Source organism: Salvelinus sp. IW2-2015, linkage group LG17, assembly GCF_002910315.2.
Source record: "Salvelinus sp. IW2-2015 linkage group LG17, ASM291031v2, whole genome shotgun sequence".
NCBI classification, from domain to species: domain Eukaryota; kingdom Metazoa; phylum Chordata; class Actinopteri; order Salmoniformes; family Salmonidae; genus Salvelinus; species Salvelinus sp. IW2-2015.
In genome coordinates, this window is record NC_036857.1 from 17,279,314 (window position 1) to 17,299,967 (window position 20,654).

Here is a 20,654-nt window from a genome sequence, read left to right on the forward strand (position 1 = left end):
GTGATTAAGGCCCTACAAGACACATACAGAACAACAAATGTTAGACCCTGATGAAGACAGCTTGGATACGTTGGATATTAGGTTATTCAATTATTGCATCTGAGCTCCTAGAGTGTGCGGCTCTCCTTCAATTTAAGTGTTCTACTGCGCTAGTCAGCACCTCGCCTAACAGGTGTGCGTTTCTTTCGCCTCCAAAACAAATGTTAGACCTCGAGTTAGCTACCTTCTGTTTCCTCATCTTTCCAAGTGTTGTCTGGAGGATATTCCGAATGAAAAGATGAGATGGAAGCTTCCTCTGAAGGACTATCCCTGGCAGGTACGTCCATAAGACCTAAATTGAACAACATTGGTCAACAGAAATAACTTGGAAATGACAAAGAGCTCACAGACCTATGAAACATGCTCAGGTAACGTTAGATAGGCGTTTGCAACAGCCAACCCCGCTAGCTAGCATTGTACAAACTAACTTGCTAGCGAGCGAACCTGAGTTGAACAAGTAGAGTGCATGTGGCTACTTTAAAATGTTATCTTATCTTGATTGACTGTGTTACCTGGAGTTCTTACTGCAACTTCGAAGTCGCTAAATGTGTAACTTGCAGGCTAGCTACTGTCTTCTCTTGTTTGAACCGTTAAGCCACTGAAACCAGCTGCTAAACCATGTGTGTTAGTAGTGTTTCCATGGACACCAGAGAGGGGCGGAAGCTTTAACGTGAGATGTGTGTGTGGGTCCTCCCCCCCTTCTTTCCTTTTTTCAGGCGCATATGATGCAATATGAATTTGCTTTCATCAGAGGAAAGGTACAGTAGCTAGTGTGTTAGACTGTCCATATCCTCTATCTAGTATTCTCTCTCTCTCCCTCGTCTCCCCTCATCTTCCCTCAGGAGAGTGGGAGAGCAACACTACAGTAGATCAGTGGGTGAGTGACAGAGACAACCAGAAGAAAGGCTTCTGAGTCATTAAACATTGGCATTTTTATTTAAATCAGCAGATCCATTAGTTATAAATACAGGTAACTGCCAAAATAAAGGAAACACTTGAGTAAATGAAGAATWCAAAGTTGGGTAAGTGTACCTATTAAGCCGACCAATCTAAGTTTAGATATTTCCAATGTATATACAGCCCTAATTTTCATAAGAAAAGTGGAGCTAAAATTAAAGATTGATATCTCATGTGAAGTTTTATGACTTTACTTACACCATTTTTGTAATGTGAGATAAAAATATTTGATAAAATATGTGAAAAGTCTGGACTGGGCTTAATGGGTACCGAATGTTCCCTTTAAGCCAATGGGTGTTCCAAATAAGCCCACCTCTTAAATAATCAACTTATATTCATTTCCATATGTAAAACTTACAAACTGACATTTCTTATGTAAACTTAAATGATAATAATCTCCCCTAAAGTTATTAAAATAAATGTATCATTACTATTCATCATGTAAGTAGCATTCATAACAGGGGGTGTCCAATCGTATCCACTGAGATCAATTTGGACCCAGGCTTTTGTTCTTGCCAACCAGTACACACCTGATTCAACTAATCAACTAACAATAAACTTCAATCAATACTTGATTAGTTGAATCAGGTGTGTTACTGCTTGGTTAGAACACAAACCTGCACCCGGATCAGCCTTCGGTGGATAAGATGCCATACATAAACAACTTTTAATTAATTATCTGAAATCTGGTTCACATTTGCTGTACTCCTATTCTTGTTAATTAGTTAAACTTGTCTTCCTAAAGCCTGTCTGAAGACTGTTTCAAATCTCCCTCTCTACTGTATTACAAAGGTACATGTGGTGAAAAAAAATGGAAACACCTGGATGAATGCGGGACAACAATATGACAATTTCCCGGCCCTAACTGCACGAGAATTGTCCAATAGTCATCTTCTTGTCCCTCATTTGTTTAATACTTGTAGGTCTTTTATTCCTTCAACCCTGATCTTATTCTCCTCTCTCTGCATCAATGACTACCTGTCCACTCCAAACGTCTTGGAGAGAGTACAAAGGCTTTTAATTGTTCCTAATTGTATTTAATCTTGGTAAAGGCAGCATGGATAGATGCATAATATGCATAGCTGTAGTTTTTGAGTATTTTAATCTACTTATATCTGAAGAAAAAAAACATTTATGCTCAGATTTATTGAATATTATGGATATCAACAAACAATCCCCATGTGTTTCAATGCAAATTGGGCTTATTAGGAGCATACTGGGCTTAATTGGAACATAAATMATTTATGGTAAAAAAGGCAGAATAGCAACGTTTATTTGGAAACCAATGGTCTGGGGTATAAATATACACAATATATTACAATATTATACAAAGTTAGTATTGATAATATTGAACAATATTTATTCCATTTGCTACTGTACCCTTTAAAGGTAGACTCAGCTAAATGACTTTGCAACGAGCAGCACCGCAGATATTGAGATGAGCGAGTATCTACGCTTGTGCATGGGTTTGCTTCACACTGTTCACAGCATGGTWGCCAGAGTACCAAAACAGCAGAGAAGTTGAGCCTCGCACTTCAATGATCTTAGTTGTTGTGGGAATTAACCCACTATGCTGTTTATTTTCTGCATCTACGTCATATGGCTGAGTCTACCTTTAAATGAATATCCTAATTCCAAGTTACCTGCCCTCTACGGAGAGGTGCATTACTAGGATTTCGAATGTTCTTTGTGTATCTTTGTTAAAAAAAAAAGAATAATGAAATTCATGTTATTGAAACATATGATGTTTATGTTACCATTGTAATAATACAACTGCATAATTTAAGTAGGCTGTACTTGGGACTTGTATTGAAATACGTAGGCGAACATACAAGTATAATAGCTAGGATGCTTATGACCATATTATGTGAGTGTATTGTCAACAATTTCATGGGTGTCTTGACATTGACATCCAAATGCCTGCCTACAAAAATGTACTACACCCCGCAGTTAAGCGTTAACTTGAGGGAGAGTATAGAGTCATAAAATCAACTTATATAATTTTGACCTACATACAATCCACCTCAATTATGACTTCTTTGGGCAGCTCTGAGCGGCTTATGCAAGATCATTATTTGAATTTCATCTTTAGGTTTAATGGACTGTGAATCATTGGTGTGAGACTCTTCGCCCATTTTGTTTTGAAATGCATTGATTATCTAAGTTTAACTGACTAAACGTGTTAGTTAGAAGATTGCCTTCTGTGTCATAGGACCGTGACAAAAACAAAAAGGGTGGCTGAGGCGTTAAATTCTGATGTAAATGTTCACTCACTGAAGAATTTATTATGTTACTTTTGAAAGATTATAATGAACATCTTACATGTACTTTTTCTGGACTGATAAAAATCAACACCAGCTCAGCAGAATTTTTGTTCAGGGTTTGAAGTGCAAGCTGGAAGAAAAAGAAAGATAACATCTTGGGGTTTATGTAAATTTGGTAGCCTATGCAAGAAGCCATTTTTAGTCCGTATAGGCGTACAAGCAATTTCTAAAATGCAATAACTCCTGATTTTGATCCTAATCTATGTCACTATGCACAAAGGCCCAAAAGAAACAAATTAGCTTACACATGAGGGAAAAGGCAAGGCATGTGACCTTAGAGGGGCAAAGCAGATAACCACCCCTTACAAGAGTGGATTAGTGTCACCAGGAGAGGAGAGAGAGAATATCCATCCAATCTACTGTATTGTGTAGCATACTGTAGGCCTATAGCTTAATATTAAGTGTTGCAACAATCCATGTTGAAAATCCTCAGGGAAGCAAACAGTGTTTTTATTTCTGAATCACTTCCTCCTTCCCTTGGGTGGAGCAAATTAAACCAGGGCAGGTGCATTGTTATGAAAATACTTTCGTCACAAAATGGGGGAAATGTGATATCTGAAAATGTAATTGTTTATTTACTACATAAATTATTTACTACATAAATTATTTACTACATAAAAATGTTTTAGCCTACATCATAAAGGTCTATTTTGAATAGATTGGAGTGAACTTGTACGTATACCTGGTTCTTACCACATAATAAAAACAGATTTCTGAAGGGTAATTTTCTAGGCCAAAATAGGGGTAAAGTAAAAAATTAAATAAAAAAGATATTTACATATCATAAACGTGACTATTGTTGGATGCGTAATATTAATTAATCTATTGTTAGTTTTGATTGAACAAAACGAATAGTCTTGTGCAGATGACAATAATACTGAAAGTTTATCAAATCCATTATATAATTAATTATCTGTTGTATTTTTCTTGCCTCGAGTTTACAATGGAGACGCGTTTTCATGCGTGGACGATTTAATCTGACGTTGCTCAGCGAGCAGGCAACGCAGTGAGAGACAGATTAGTGTGGTCCTCTCTCTCTCGAGCCAATGCTGCGAAAGGGGAGCGCAAGAGTGTGCTCCAGTAAACTAGGCTGTTGTTGTCGTCTGAGCAAAGAGTTGACTCCGTGCGTTCTGTACGCTGGGCAGGGACAAGGCGAGGCGCGCGTGTGTGAGCAGATCATGAGTCATCACAACATTTTACTTAATCATGATCTTCCTCCACATTATGGGACCGTAGGAACACAGTTTGTGTGATCCCCTTCGGTTATTTGATCGTTTCTTGTTGTGGGAAACTTTGGCCAGCTGTTGAAATGGACATGATAACTTTCATGTTGGCGAGCCTTGCCCTCCTGAATATCAGGGACAACATTTTCACCAGGTAAGATGACCCTATTATAGGCTACGGCTCTTTTGACTAGGGTTACGGAGGAGACTTTCCCAGAAGCTTCACTAAGGATTTAATAGAATTGTGTTATTTTGGAATAGCCTATATTATTAAATTAGGGACCATTTTTGATTAAATAATAGCTTCCTTTGCCCTTATTTTGTAGGTCAGCTGTTGCTATGTTCTGATTTATCTTGACCGTTTAGATGTCTCAAAGCTTTTAGTTAATTTCTGCGGGTGTTTTCAGATTTTGAATTATATTTACAACACAATACGCACATTGAGGCTATAACATATGTTTCTGATGTAGCCTAGATAATGTTTTAATGGAAACTAATTCCTAACCTACCTTTTTTTGATTTGTCCAATTTGCGTAAAATGAGCTGATTACATTAATTCTTAAACCTGATGACTTCTCTGCAATAGCAGAGGAATAGCCTACTCAATGCCCACGTACTGTATGTAGCCWTTGAGCAGTTAGTTACAGCTTAAGTGCTGTGGGGCCCATCATCAACATAGACACACATGCTGATCATACCTTCATAGTAAAGATAACGAGATAGAGGCAAGCGAAAGTGGATGTGTGTACAATGTCACACCATAACTTAAAATGAGTTGTTAATAGTAATGAGATGATTATAATAACAGCATGTTGTAATGAAATTGAGTGGTCTTTGTTATAACACAAGTGGAATGAGGAACAGTTTCTATATACACTCTTGTACTTACAAAAAACAGTCTACACCATAATAACTATGCAGTGGCAATGCAAATACTATGCAATTACTACCTCCACAAGGTTATTGTAATAGTCTGTATCCATCCATTTTTGCAAGTTGCCTCTTGACATCAGAGTGACACAATTCCATCCTGGTCGTGTCATTGCAACAGTCTCTAAACTGTAAACTGTTGAGGTATGTTCCATTACACAAGTGTTGCAAACTGTCCCAGTTCAAAAGGTTGTACAAGGTTGTGAATCCTGGTAGCGTCCTGCCACTCCTGACAACACATACCAGCAGAGGGTGTAATTGTTATTAGAATGTGATCTTTCGCAGGTTTTTCTGAGATGTGTGTGTCAATGTCAAATTGAAGATATATTAACCTCGCTTCGTGAACTTGATGCATTAGCAGTTTTTTGCCACTATACGATCCCCCACATTTTCATTTGTGAGTGTTTTGGAGTAGCAATCTGACAGTGCCTCATCTCTCATTTCCAAACCTTTTAGAAACAAAATTCAAAACATTTCCTTGAACATTGATACTTGACGATGTGTTTTAAAAAATAAATAATTTAAAGCCAGAATCGGGTCTGGCAAAATATTTCGCTACCTTTGGTGTCAGTCACAGCTGTCCTTAAATGGATTCAGGTGACATGCACCATACCCTTGGTTGTGATAGTCCTTAGAAGTTACCCCTCTTCTGGATAAATCCTCTTCAATGTAAGGCTGCATTTACACAGGCAGCTCAATTCTGATATTTTGCCCAATTATTGTCTAAAGACCAATTAGAGGAAAAAGATTGGAATAGGCTACCCGTGTAAACACAGCCTATTGAGGGCAAATGTTTAAATGACAGACAGTTTTCACTGCAATGTGATCTCACATTTCTTTTTTGTCACATTTTTGTCATTTTTAAATATTTAACATTTGGGATTAATGTTTCATAAAGTGTGTCCTGTAGTGCAGTTTATTTTACTCACACAAGACCTAGGCCTAGTAAAAAAGTTATGCCTTTTATTTCTATTTTTTATTTTATTTAACCTTTATTTAACTAGGCAAGTCAGTTAAGAACAAATTCTTATTTACAATGACGGCCTAGGAACAGTGGGTTAATTGCCTTGTTCAGGGGCAGACCGACAGATTTTTACCTTGTCAGCTCGGGGATTTGATCAAGCAACCTTTCAGTTACTGGCCCAACGCTCTAACCACTAGGCTACCTGCCGCCCCATTATTAAATATCTGCATTTAAAGGAAAACGGGTGGTTGTTGCAGTACTACTGGAAGTAGTCCAGAAATGCAAAGTTGAAAGCGGTTCAAAGAAAAACATCACAAATATTCAAATGTGAGAATTAATTCATTCTTGTTGGATTACTGGGGTAGCAGTGGCATAGTTAGTGACCTTTTGCCTTGTCTAGGCAGTCTCTTATGCCCTACTGGAAGACATGGTGGCCCCATAGGTTAGATACCCTTAGTATGTCCTTTATGGATGCTCCCTATGTGCAAATCAGGCAGATGCTATCGCTGAGGGGTCCAGATATGCTCTAGCCAAATGGCTGCGGGATCAGCAGTGGAACAAAGCACAGTTACACTACATTGGGTTTGTGGTGGAAAGGCCACAGTGCGTAGAGAGAGCTTTCAGCTTAGAGAAGCTATAATTTGGTTAATCAAGGTTGGAAATGACAGAGCTTGGATGTGCCATATCTATGCAAGGCCACCATTTCATGTTTGTACAGTTTCTCTACTGATTGGCATTTAAAAGGCTGCAGACTTAATTAGCCAGCTTTACGTGCTGTCAACATTCAGGAATTACAACATAAACAAAAAATGCAAGGATGACTAGTGCGATTCTCTCTCTCTCTGTTCTCAGGTACAAATTGATGTCATTGTATGAAGCAAATTAAGCTTGTTACTGCTGTGGCGACATTACAAGGCTTTTATATTTCTATCCGAGGCAAGAAAGTCTGCTTCTTTTGTGTTTAGTCTCCTTCACCTCAGCTCTCAGTGGCTGTATCTGAAATGGCACCCTATTCCCTTTATTGTGCACTAACAATGTCAAAAAGTAGTGCACTATATTATAGGGAATAGGCTGCCATTTCAGACATACCACGTTTGTTATAGCTGYTAAACAGATGGTTAGCGAAGCAGGGCCTCGGGAGATCCTGCTAATGAACTGAAATTAAAGACTAAGAGGAACAACATCGACGGGAAATTGACTTTGAACTGTTTGAACAGAGAGTGGAGGGGTGAGAGAGTGGGCCTCGCACGTTTACAGAAACCCCCTCGAGACTAATCAAATGCTCAGTCCCATTAGCATTTCATGACATCACATTTCCTTTGCTGAAGGCATAATGTGTAGCCTGTGGTGTGGTGCTGTACACTGCACTGGAGTTACTATAGGTAGACCTACAAGAGGAAGTCAGTATGTAGCCATTAGCCGAGACACCACCGCTTTAAACAGGTCCCATCACTTTATCAGTTAGGTTATTAAGTTAGAACACCTAGTTGTCGAAGAGGAAGGCCACAAATGGAGGAACCTATGGGATATTCCAATATCTATAGCATACCAGTTAGAATGAAGAAATGTATTGGGCATGCACTCTAAATAAGTGGTATGCTACTGTGGATATTGGAACTTAGTCAGGCTGTTTTTATTTTTGCTCATTTGCCTATATCTTTACAGGACCAACAAAATCAAAATCCAGAGTATTGTYAACAAACTTTGTTAAACTCTTTGGTTTTTGTTTAGGTGGCATATGTTCTGCACAGTCACATTTCAATTTGACCTCACAGGTTCAGCACATTGTGAGTTTCTGAAGATATGATTTCAATCACTTTCTAACTGCACCCCTTTTTGATTTGAACGAAACCTTCCATACATGTTTGCCCACGGTAGAAGTGGTCAGAAAGTGACCTTTTGGACCTGAATGCCAAAACATTCAGGAGATAGAAGTGCTCAAAGTTGACCCATTTTGCATACCCCACTCGACCATGAGACATCCATGTGTTCATCACTGGAAAAGATAAACGATTGAGTTTGATATAATGTGAAAGCTMACAAACAGGGTTGTCAAAAAAGTATGTCTTTTTTTTAAGCTTTAATGTAAATTATTCAAGAGTATGCTGTGTCTCAACTGTGTCACAACCGATGACGGGCACGACACAAACACCTCAGATGATAGCTACAGCATTTGTGAAAAATTGCACAAAAGAATTTGCAAAAAAAATATGCAAAATTMGTGAACTTTGAGCATCTCTATCTGAATGTTTTGGCATTCAGGTCCAAAAAGTTACTTTCTGACTACTTCCATCATTGGCAAATATGTATGGAAGGTTTCGTTCAAATCAAAAGGGGTGCTGTCAGAAATGGATTGAAATCATATGGAACGACCCAACAGCTACCTCTGAATATAGAAGCCGCTAATTAGGCTAGTGATAGACTACAGCTGTCGATCACATGGAGACAGTTCATTTGATGTATTAATTCAGTCAATGTTCTCATCTATTTATGTCATAGGATGTGATTAAAACCCCCAAAATACAAGCGCAAAAAAACATTCCATGGTTTTAAAAGACAAAATAAAAAAATGTCTGGTACATTTTAGGAGTATGTTTTAGCTACTATGTAACGACTATGAACAAAGGGGTAACATGTCAAAAGGTCTTTATTCGTTTGAATGTTGTTCGGGGAAGCACCTCTGCATGTCCTGAGTGCTGTCTGTCCTCTTACAATACTCTCTCTTGTCTCTTTTGAAACCAGTGGTCTGTTCAGGAGGGTGCAATGTTACTAAACTTTATTCAACTAGACATGCATTTAGAACATATCACTATGATTGTCAGTCAGGTAGAATAAGGAATTTCTATCTGCAGCGTTTTACATCACTAAATACAACACATAGTAAGTTAGATCAGAGTCAGAGTAAGACAATTGGCCCTTTGTCTCATCCAAGAGTCCACAGAGTGAGCCCTCATAGTAGCTAACACTGCCTTCTGGTGGTCCGTTTCTGTGTGCACTGTGTTCAGTCAGAAGCAGCACATATAAGATTGGGGTCAGGAGTGCTGATCTATTATCAGTTTAGCCTTTATATTATAATTAATAATATTTCATAGACAAGACAAGATTACATAGATCGGGAATGATCCTAAATCTGCTCTACTACTCTGAGACGCTTCATGTGTATGTGTCTTGAAGCTGAGAACACAAGTCAAGGGTTTATGAACTGCAACTTAGCCCAGAAATGTGTGGAATATGAAGCTCTCAAGTGAGATAGCTTTGTCCATTATTCCAAAATCCCTAATGGATAATAGGCACTTTGTAATAATGTATTATTGTAATAAGTTTGCTCTTTTCTTTCATATCCTCCAAGGATAATTGCATGCCCACCGATCTTGATCGCAAATCTATGTTCAACATGAAAATGCTAATACTGTCTTTGCCTCTCTAGCTTTCTTCCTTCAGGGCTTCTCCAGTGCTGCAGACGCAGAGTGCTCAAGTGTGCTGTGTTTGTTCCCTATAGGGCCATGCTGAGTGACATTGGGGACTATATAGGTTCAGACATACAAATTTCCTGGTTGCCTAATCTGGATGAGTTAATGAAGGGCTATGCGCGAAATTTTCGCCCTGGGATAGGAGGTGAGTATGAGATCTACTGCTCGTGGCATTGGATTGCATTTCACCCCCTCACATTTACAGTCATTCTTAGCATAGCAAGAACCAGGTATATAGGACCTAAGCGTTTTGAAAATCACACTCAAATGATTTTGACTCCTCTCAAATTCATCATATTAAATTCCCCTGCCCCCATTTTGTCATTTTTAGATCCTATTTGAAATAAATATTTACCCCTATGTAAATAAGAGGTTGGAATCTATTAAAAGCATTTGTGTTTGAACGTGACGCAAAAGATTACAAACAAAAGCAATTAAGCGTTGGAATGAGTTTGCAGAAGGGATTATTTAAATGATGCTTGGAAGATGTGCGTAGTGTTGCGAGAGAAAAGAAAGGAGCATTGCTGGAGAATGCCTTTGCTAAGAATGCCTGGCAAATGTGAAACATCCAATGTCCACAGCATTAGATTTCTCAACCTCACAGCTTAACTCAGCTAAGCAGAGGTGAAAAAGCATTGTCGATATAAGAACCACCACCATCACAATGTCAGGCCTTGTGAACCAGTAACTAGGCTACTACAGCCAACACTTTACACACCTATAGCTCAACATTATGCTCAACAATGATCAATAGTCCCACTCCCTCCTTACTTCCTCTCATAAATAAGATAAGATAACATCTCCCTCATATATATTATTTAAGTGCTAAGACAGCTACCATAAAGCCCTACTGATGGGCTATCTAAGGCCATTGAAGAATCATGCACATCAGTTGGTGTGGTCTTATTCTCTCTATTCAATTCACATCCCTTCACCATTTCAAATTAGAAGGAAAGTGGTGCTATGATAGGTGTCTAGAATCTAAACAAAGAAGTGTAAAACTGAGCCTCTCCCAAAGGGTCACTAGTCAAAATGAGCTAGGTTTTAGTGACAGGCTAAGGGATTATGGATTGCAATTAGTTTTAAAATCCTCCAAAATGGGTTTCATTGACTTTGACTGTCCTCCCACTTGTCAATGCTGATGACTGCTATCTCTGTGGTGGGTAGGATAATGGCTATAGAATACAATTTGACGTAAATGGTTATAGGATAAGTGCTGAATGGTGGAGAATGGTAATGTYTGATTCCTTAATGTTTGGAATAAATAGCCTTTCAGTTCTGCTTCGGTGATCCTGATCTCCCTCCCTTTAGATTTCCTCCAAGTATCCACGATCTCAGCAGCACAAATCATGCTTATCATCGAGCAAACTACAAAAGAATGCTAGCTATGTATGCGCTTCTAAATACAACACCACTGCACAAGCCCATGAGACCCCCAATGTCATGTTTATGAATGTACATAATGCTATGTCACTTCCAGTAGAGAAATGTTAAGTGCGGTGGCCATTGATCCTTATCTAGGGGTGTCTTTGGGAAGGAGGGAGGGAGGGAGGGAGGGAGGGAGGGAGGGAGGGAGCGATTGTTTTCTTTTCTCACTTCTTTTCCCACAGGCCCACCCGTGAATGTTGCCATGGCTATTGAAGTAGCCAGTATTGACCACATCTCTGAAGCCAACATGGTAATGTATAAATTCACCTGCAGGCCTTTATACAAAATGGTTGCCATATTTCACTGCTACTGTACTGTTGCAGTAAAACTAAATGTGAAACTACCACTTATGTGTCATCCACATCAGCCAATAGGGATTCAGTCAGAGCATGCATCTTATGAAAGGTATCCTTCCTTCCTCCCTTGAGGTATTCAACAGATTCAACCAGGTTGTATTGGTGAAAAGCAATTGTCTTGTAACCTATATTTCTCTTAACTAATACCGTTCAAATCAGTGATTACCCTAGGGAAAGTATTAAAGGAGACATTTGAAAAGTATTGAAACAGGCCCTTTATCCATCTCCTATTTTCCTAGCTACAGTACTGCCCTAAGTCTCAACGTGATCCACCACTCAGTCTCGTACCAGAGTTGGCAATGCCCTTGGCTCAGCTTTGTCCCTGTGTGTGTATGTGCCTGTGTGTCTGTGTCTGTCTGTCTGTGTGTGCATGTGTCTGCGCGTATGTGTATGCCTACTCTTGTTGTTACCGTGTGTGACTGCTTGGCAGGAGTACACCATGACCATTTTCCTGCGTCAGAGCTGGCGGGACGACCGCCTGTCCTACAACCACACCAACAAGACCCTGGGACTGGATAGCCGCTTCGTGGATAAACTCTGGCTGCCCGACACCTTCATTGTCAACGCCAAGTCTGCCTGGTTCCATGACGTCACCGTGGAGAACAAGCTGATTCGCCTGCAGCCTGATGGGGTCATCCTTTACAGCAGCCGGTGAGGAGGGGGAGAGTGGGGAGGGGAGAGGAATGGGGAGGAGAGAGGTGGAGATAATGTGTGAGGAGTAGGAGCATAGATCGAGTWGGAAAGAAGGAGGAAAGGGTTAGGAGAGATGGGCGGCATGGGAGGAGGGAGAGAAGAAAATGGTGTGGGCTGGAGAGGCCCTTTAACGATTGATTTGCCGTGGCCTGAAGTTAAGGCTATATAATGCCTAATGATAATGTCAAAGTGAGAATGACTAGGGCCTACCGTTACGGGTKAAGTTACTATTGTGGTTGAAGTGGGGGTTTACTAAATTACTTGTTCTCCTCTCAGGATCACCTCGACTGTGGCGTGTGACATGGACCTGACCAAATACCCCATGGATGAGCAGGAGTGTATGCTGGACCTAGAAAGCTGTGGGTTGACTTATATTACTTATATAGACTTGTATCTATTTATATGATCTCAATACCGGTAGTCTGTCATGTTCCCTACCACTCTTAATTGACCTTTACGATCACATACACTGCTCAAAAAAATAAAGGGAACACTTAAACAACACAATGTAACTCCAAGTCAATCACACTTCTGTGAAATCAAACTGTCCACTTAGGAAGCAACAGTGATTGACAATAAATTTCACATGCTGTTGTGCAAATGGAATAGACAAAAGGTGGAAATTATAGGCAATTAGCAAGACACCCCCAATAAAGGAAGTGGTTCTGCAGGTCGGTGAACCAGACCACTTCTCAAGTTCCTATGCTTCCTGGCTGATGTTTTGGTCACTTTTTGAATGCTGGCGGTGCTTTCATCTATGGTACGCTATGAGACGGATCTACAACCACACAAAGTGGCTAGGTAGTGCAGCTCATCCAGGATGCACATCAATGCGAGCTGTGGCAAGAAGTTTGCTGTGTCTGTCAGCGTAGTGTCCAGAGCATGGAGGCCGCTACCAGGAGAAGGCCAGTACATGCAGGAGACGTGGAGGAGGCCGTAGGAGGGCAACAACCTCAGCAGCAGGACCGCTACCTCCGCCTTTGCTGCAAGGAGGAGCACTGCAGAGCCCTGCAAAATTGACATCCAGCAGGCCACAAATGTCATGTTTGTCACATATGGTCTCACAAGGGGTCTGAGGATCTCATCTCGGTACCCCTTAATGGCAGTCAGGCTACCTTTCTGGCAGAGCCACATGGAGGGCTGTGCGCCCCACAAAGAAATGCCACCCCACACCCATGACTGGACCCACCGCCAAACCGGTCATGCTGGAGGATGTTGCAGGCAGCAGAACGTTCTCCACGCGTCCTCCAGACTCTGTCACGTCTGTCACATGTGCTCAGTGCTGAACCTGCTTTCATCTGTGAAGAGCACAGGGCGCCAGTGGCGAATTTGCCAATCTTGGTGTTTCTCTGCAAATGCCAAACGTCCTCACGGTTGTTGGGCTGTAAGCAACAACCCCCACCTGTGGACGTCGGCCCTCATACCACCCTCATGGAGTCTGTTTCTGACCGTTTGAGCAGACACATGCACATTTGTGCGCCTGCTGGAGGTCATTTTGCAGGGCTCTGGCCAGTGCTCCTCCCTTGCACAAAGGCAGAGGTAGCGGTCCTGCTGCTGGGTGTTGCCCTCTACGGCCTCCTCCACGTCTCCTGAGTACTGGCCTGTCTCCTGGTAGGCCTCCATGCTCTGGACACTCGCTGACAGACACAGCAAACCTTCTTGCCACAGCTCGCATTGATGTGCCATCTGGATGAGCTGCACTACCTGAGCCCACTTGTGGCGGTGTAGACTCGTTCTCATGCTACACTATAGAGTGAAAGCACCGCCAGCATTCAAAAGTGACCAAAGCATCAGCCAGGAAGCATAGGAACTGAGAAGTGGTCTGTGGTCACCACCCCTGCAGAACCACTCCTTTATTGGGGGTGTCTTGCTAATTGCCTATAATTTCCACCTTTTGTCTATTCCATTTGCACAACAGCATGTGAAATTTATTGTCAATCAGTGTTGCTTCCTAAGTGGACAATTTGATTTCACAGAAGTGTGATTGACTTGGAGTTACATTGTGTTGTTTAAGTATTCCCTTTATTTTTTTGAGCAGTGTATTTGTGATCATTGTTGAGTGGTCCCTGCAGCGTACCATTGCAAATATGTGATTGGAACAGTAGCAACAGAACGTATGATGCAACAAATGCGTCTTAACAGCTTTGTTGTCTGAAAAGCATCTAAACAATGTGTTGTACTGATGGGAAATAAAGGTCTACACAACTTTATTCCTCCTGTAAAAGATAAATGCAAACATCACACGSAACACATCCATAGCAAAACTCATTCCATAACAGCTAGACTTGTTTACAATGTACCACATCTCTGGTGAGCACAAGGGATACATTTTAATATTGTTTAGAAAAGAGATGCGTGTCAGCTAAGCTAACAGCAGCTAAATTCTTTATGATGGCAGCCATGTTTCTTTATGTTAACTCCCTAATCCTAGAATGCCATTCACTATAGAACGCAAATAAACAAATTCAAAGATGGCTGAGCCCATTGCCTGAAAAATATGTTTGGCCACTTTTAAGCATATTACAAATATTTGATGTACTTGTTACAGTGTATATAATAACCGGAGCACATGATTTGACAAGTTGTTTACCGTTTTTGACAGATCACAAAGCAAATAAAATGTTATCACCCCAAATACAAGCCTGCTGCCTAGCCTAACCGTAGCGCGAATGCTAAACAGGGATGACGTCATGATTTGGCCTCGTATTTTTACGAGTTCCGTGTTGTCTTAAAAGTTGTTAGAATATAAAACTTGTTAGAAAATGATTTGAAATTGACAAGTTGAAATATAGCCTATAGATAATTAGCAGGCAGCATGCCTTGGTTTGAGGGCAGCGTGGGTTAACTGTCCTGTGAGTGCATTCTGACATCACACGCATAAAAAAACCCAGGCTGGGGTGACCTTTAGAGATATTTGGAACTCACAAGTGTAAAGGTTAATGGATGGCTCTCAATAGTCTACAGCAGGGGTGTCAAACATACAAATCATCCCGCGAGGGGGTCTAATCCAGGCCGTGGGTGGTTGGAGTTTTTACCTTTTTTWGAATTTTTTGTTAGAATAGTTTTATTTTGGGCGGGGGGTGGGAGACTCAAATCGAAACTGTGTAGATATGATAATGGACCTACATTCATACAGTTTCGTGACTGTCCAACTCGCTAATAATCACCAAAATAAAGCTAGACAGTCAGGGAGCACTGTAAATTCCCAAAACGATGGATAGAGAACTTTTATTTGACACCGAGGAAATATAACCAATTTTCAGTAAGGCCCTCCAGAAGGTCGATTGCGGCCCCCGGGTCAAAATGAGTTCCCCTGCTTTACAGCATGACTATTGATTTCCCAATTCGAAGTAAAGGTGGTTTTATTTTCTTCCTGGTACAGTAGTTCATTGATCATGTCATTGATTGGACAGATAAATCCCACACCTGAAACAGTCTCTTATTAAACTTAAGGGATCAACCTGCCGGCTCTGGCCTGCTCTACAGAAGAGGACAGGAAAACACTTTAGACTACTCCCAGTGTCTGTAGAGCTGCATGTAGGCCGTAATATAAAGGGAAATTGTGTACCACGAGTACCAGAAGCAAGGCTAGAGTCAATGCCTTACACATACATTTAATATTCCAATGATGCTCCATTGTTGTTGGGACGAATATTGTTTGACTGCTTGTTTGTTGACTGCTTGTTTGTTGACTGCTTGTTTGTTGACTGCTTGTTTGTTTGACTGTTCCAGATGGCTACTCCTCAGAGGACATTGTGTACCACTGGTCTGAGAGTCAGATACATATCCACGGACTGGACAAACTGGAGCTCTCCCAGTTCACCATCATCGACTACAAATTTGTCACGGAGACGATGAACTTCAAATCCGGTGAGCTTCCCCCACCTATCCTCGTTTCGCTATCACCATGGTTACTGTACTTAACAGCCAGCGTGATGTCCGTGAAATTTCACTTCATTTCTATACAGAGCACTTCAAATATGCCTCTTTCACTGTACACAACTCTCAGTTTTGGTTCATGCTTTTGAACGTTGTCTTACCATGCGTCTTGTGTAAGAGAGACCCTAGGACTTTTTAACTAATATGTTTTGAACGCAGACACCTCTGTGGGTATGTTCTATGCACAGACAGAATGGCTCATGTTATTCATGGATGATGTGCCCCCTCCTCTGAGTCGGGTTCCTCTAAAGATGTATTCCTTCTTGGGGCATTTTCCTTGTAATTTGCTCTTTGGGGTCTTGGTTGGGTTACTGTAGGACTTTGTGACAATTGTTAATATAAAAAGGGCTTTATAAATCATTTTGATTGATTGACTGATTGAAAAGCTAATGCTGGTCTACTTTTTCACTCCAAGCCGGACGTTTCCCGCGGCTCAGCCTTCGCTTCCAGCTGAGACGTAACCGAGGCGTCTACATCATCCAGTCCTATATGCCCTCCATCCTACTGGTTGCCATGTCCTGGGTGTCCTTCTGGATCAGCCAAACAGCAGTCCCGGCTCGGGTATCCCTGGGTTAGTATCATGTTAAGAGTATTCTGTTAGTGATATTGGGGGCGTAGTCTGCAATCTAGTCGGCCTGGAATGCGGCTATTAGCTTGCTGTGAGTATGTCCGTAGAGAAATGACAGGGAAAACACAGATTTAATGAGACAGCAAGAATTCAAAGTGAACTGAGTGTGTCTACTTGTATGTTGACCTATAATTTGAAGAAAATAAAGTGCATTATCATTGAGAAGTATATTCATAGTTATGTGATATGCATGATGACAAATTATATTTGATTAATGAAAAAGGTGAAACCCTCATCACAGTTCAAGTTGTAGATTCTTATCTTAGGTTGTTTGTGTTGTGTAAACCAAAAACAATCCTTAATAAATATAAAGAAAATGTTTTCCATCTTAAGGGTGCAATCAGCAGTTGCTATATCAGTTTTTGGACTTATAAATTAATAATATGTACCAATTGATTATTGAATAATATAACTTATACATGCCTCATGAGCTTAGTTCAACTGTCGTACCCCATCAGAACCCAAAATAAAAAGTTTGTTTTACGCCAACGTTTGTGAACAATGTAAATGTAAACAAACACTCTATGGCCTCAAAACATGGTTAAAACTATACTTTTGATACCATAGATGGTCAGTCCTTGCATCCATAGCACTGTCTATGTCATTTTTCCAGGCCCGTCCCTCAGCTTTTTACTGAAATAGGGAGGGGATTACGATTATTATTTCTACTGCTGATTGCTGCTTTAAACAAGATTACATTTTTTTTTACATTCACTTTTAATTTATTTCACTTTCAATTTTTTATTTAACTTTATTTCACATCAACGATTGAGTGTGGACCTTCCTCTTTTGTATTCAAAACAAATATGTAATTTCCATATATATTTTGGTAAAGGGATCACCACTGTGCTCACCATGACGACTCTGATGGTGAGCGCCCGCTCATCTCTCCCTCGAGCCTCGGCCATCAAAGCGCTGGATGTCTATTTCTGGATCTGCTACGTGTTTGTGTTCGCCGCGCTCATCGAGTATGCCTTCGCTCACTACAACGCCGACTACAGGCTCAAAGAGAAGGCCAAGAGCAAGGCCAACAAGATGAGCTCCGAGGTAAGAAGGGAGGACAACACTTGCCCAACTGTGGTGTTCCCCAAGGTTTAATGGTAGGCCCGTTCCTCATTTGACCCATTTATACCACAACATTCATTCAATGTTCACATAGTGTTCAAGGGACATTGGGTTGACACAATAGGTGCAAACAATGTGAGTAGGAACATACAAGCACTTGCATTTTGAACATGCAGAATTTCCTTTGGGTTCCTTGGGTGTGAGGTAAAGATACTTCACAAAGGAATTGACTGTTGTAGTCTTTCTCTATTGACATATCTCTCTCTCTCTGCTTCTCCAGTCAGTCGTAAAGAATGGGAAACAGGCCATGGTGCTCTTCTCCCTGTCCGTGGCTGGAATGAACCAGGGCCTGATGGTGTCCAGCCGCCGTCCGCAGCGCTCCGGCGCCGAGACCGCCGAGGAGGAGGACGTGGAGCACAGGAGGGGGCGGGGGACCACAGCGTCAGAGGAGAGAGAAGAGGATAAGAAGTGCTGTAGTTGTTGTTCCAAGTGCTGTTGCGCTTGCAAGCCCCTCCAAGCTGATACCATAGATGTCTACGCCAGGGCCGTGTTCCCTGCCACCTTCGCCATCGTCAATGTGATCTACTGGGTGGCGTACACCATGTGAGTTGGGAGGACTAAGGATGGACAGGCTGGCACCATCAAGGACGGGAGTACTGTACATAGAGGAAAATCATGCCGCTTTGAATCCTGGGACTTATATAGGGGCACCGACGTAAACAAGGCTTCCTTAAGAAGAACTGGATTTATGTATAATATGGTGAAGTAAGGATCTGGTAAATAGCAGATAAAGTACAGTAGATGGACGAACAAAATCAGATCAGGTATATGGACATGTTCTGAAGTACAAGTTATGTACAATGGAGCCTTGAGCGGTAGTCAATGTCTTATCCTCAGTGAGGCTCACTGTATGATAACCCAGCTGCTGACTTTTATCTCCAAAAACCTCCACTAGCCACCCAAACTCTACTGCTGCAATTCCCTTAGATACTGATTGCTGCCCACTAAGCCATCGCAATGGACTGACGTTCAGCTATGTCCTTTTACTGTACATGTATGAACTCTGCTCACACCAGCAACATACACAGTACACTAATGTATCATTGCTGAAAACTAATGTGCACAACAATTGCTGTTCGCTTAACTCACAAACACATCTCATGTGATGGACTAACTGTTGAAAACAAGCAACTGTCCAAACTTCATGATGATAAGATGAGGTGTAGTCTACTTTGCTGCAGGGCTTATTCTCCCCACCGCCCCTCCTCCCCTCCACCATCCCACTGCCCCTCTTCCCCTCCACCATCCCACCGCCTTCCCCCACTCCTCTTTTTTCTCCTTCTATAATTCCTCCACCCGTTTTTCCACTCCAGTTTGATTTGGGCTGCAGAGCATCTTATCTCCTCCAGCCAGGTCTTCCTGTTTCCTGTTTCCTGATTATTATTATTATTATTATTATTATTATTATTAAAGGACTTCCTCCACTACCTGTGTATCTCCACACTGGAAATGTTCACTTTGGAGTTTTAATGCCTCGCCTTAAAGTTTTGGAACAGTTGTTTCTCATGATTGTCTCTAGAATGTCTGCATTTTTCTCAAAAATCCAAATGTTTAGCCTCATTGCAGGCATTATGGATTCACTAAGAGCATCAAGATTTTTTTTAGCTACAATACATTTCATATTCAGTGATCCCCTTTATGAAATCAACTCAAGTTTGAGGAATAGACTCATTTGAGGCATGGTGAATAATTTAATCCGATATCCAGATTATGCACTTTGAAATATGTGCAGTATTTATAATTCAGATGATCTCAGGCAGCATGTCCCTTTGTGTATGTAACAGTAGATCTGGAACCTCATGGGGGTATAACATACTGGTTATAAAATAATGAACACTGTGGTCCGCTAGAAGTCATTGCAGAATCAGGTGTGCATGATGTACATGTATATACATGATGAAGTAAATTCTAAATTGCATCTCTAACCAAGAATAAGATAGGGGTTTATTTGCAGTACGGTTATTACTGCTTATTACCTGTTATTACTGCTTACTAGTACTTCTACCGGTTGTTGTCTGTATGGTTAGGAAGTACCATAAAAACTATTGTAACCTCCTAGCTATATTCCCTTAGTGATCAAATTACATTTATTTATAAAGCCCTTTTTACATCAGTAGATGTCATAAAGTGCTTATACAGAAACTCAGCCTATAAATCTAAACCACAAGCAATGCTGATGTAGAAGCACTGTGGCTAGGAAAAACTCCCTAGAAAGGCAGGAGTCTAGGAAGAAACCTAGAGATGAACCAGGCTCTGATATCTTGGGAGTCTGTTTTTGGTTCACGTTTTCTCCGTGTGGAGGCTGGCTAGGGGGCGTGAGTAAGGCTGTTATCAGGCCCAGCAGTGCTGAACCGACCAGGGGCCACCCCTGGGTGGGAAAGGGCAGGGCTGGGTGCCCATGGCAGGCTGTCTCCTCCAGTGTAGATAACTTTGTTCTGTGCTCAGAGAGATGACATCATGAAGGATGGCGATGAAGATGTCGGCGCAGAGATGGGAAGCGTTATCTGCTGCCCTTCACTAACAATGCCACCTAGCGGACACACACACACACACACACACACACACACACACACACACA

General features: G+C 41.2%; 2 protein-coding genes across 5 annotated transcripts in view; one reads left to right on the top strand and one right to left on the bottom strand.

Annotated features, from left to right (window-relative positions):
• Window positions 1-672, bottom strand: part of cfap74 (cilia and flagella associated protein 74) — a 49,169-nt gene extending 48,497 nt beyond the window's left edge. For all 3 annotated transcript variants that reach the window (XM_024005440.2, XM_024005439.2, XM_024005438.2), the window contains exons 1-2: window positions 552-672; window positions 224-331 (exon numbers count right to left, since the gene is read on the bottom strand). In XM_024005440.2, coding sequence (XP_023861208.1) covers window positions 224-326 — 103 coding nt within the window. In that variant the 5' untranslated portion in view covers window positions 327-331; window positions 552-672. The remainder of the gene's footprint in view (window positions 1-223; window positions 332-551) is intronic.
• gabrd (gamma-aminobutyric acid type A receptor subunit delta) lies at window positions 167-19,526 on the top strand. 2 transcript variants are annotated; one of them, XM_024005460.2, is made up of 9 exons: window positions 167-316; window positions 9,937-10,052; window positions 11,518-11,585; window positions 12,122-12,342; window positions 12,661-12,743; window positions 16,117-16,254; window positions 16,739-16,894; window positions 17,787-17,998; window positions 18,297-19,526. In XM_024005460.2, the coding sequence occupies exons 2-9, from the start codon at window positions 9,941-9,943 to the stop codon at window positions 18,621-18,623; spliced, it is 1,317 nt and encodes a 438-aa protein (XP_023861228.1). In that variant the 5' UTR covers window positions 167-316; window positions 9,937-9,940; the 3' UTR covers window positions 18,624-19,526. The 2 variants fall into 2 exon arrangements, with proteins under 2 accessions (XP_023861228.1, XP_023861227.1); XM_024005459.2 differs by lacking the exon at window positions 167-316 and adding an exon at window positions 4,336-4,697.
• The last annotated feature ends 1,128 nt before the right edge of the window (window positions 19,527-20,654 follow it).

What these genes read in the sequence shown, in the direction of transcription:
- gabrd (XM_024005459.2), top strand. Translation starts at nt 4,630, where the DNA reads ATGGACATGATAACTTTCATGTTGGCGAGCCTTGCCCTCCTGAATATC. An exon ending in TTTTCGCCCTGGGATAGGAG is followed by an intron (nt 10,053 to 11,517) that starts GTGAGTATGAGA and finishes CTTTTCCCACAG; the next exon opens with GCCCACCCGTGAATGTTGCC. An exon ending in CCCGGCTCGGGTATCCCTGG is followed by an intron (nt 16,895 to 17,786) that starts GTTAGTATCATG and finishes ATTTTGGTAAAG; the next exon opens with GGATCACCACTGTGCTCACC.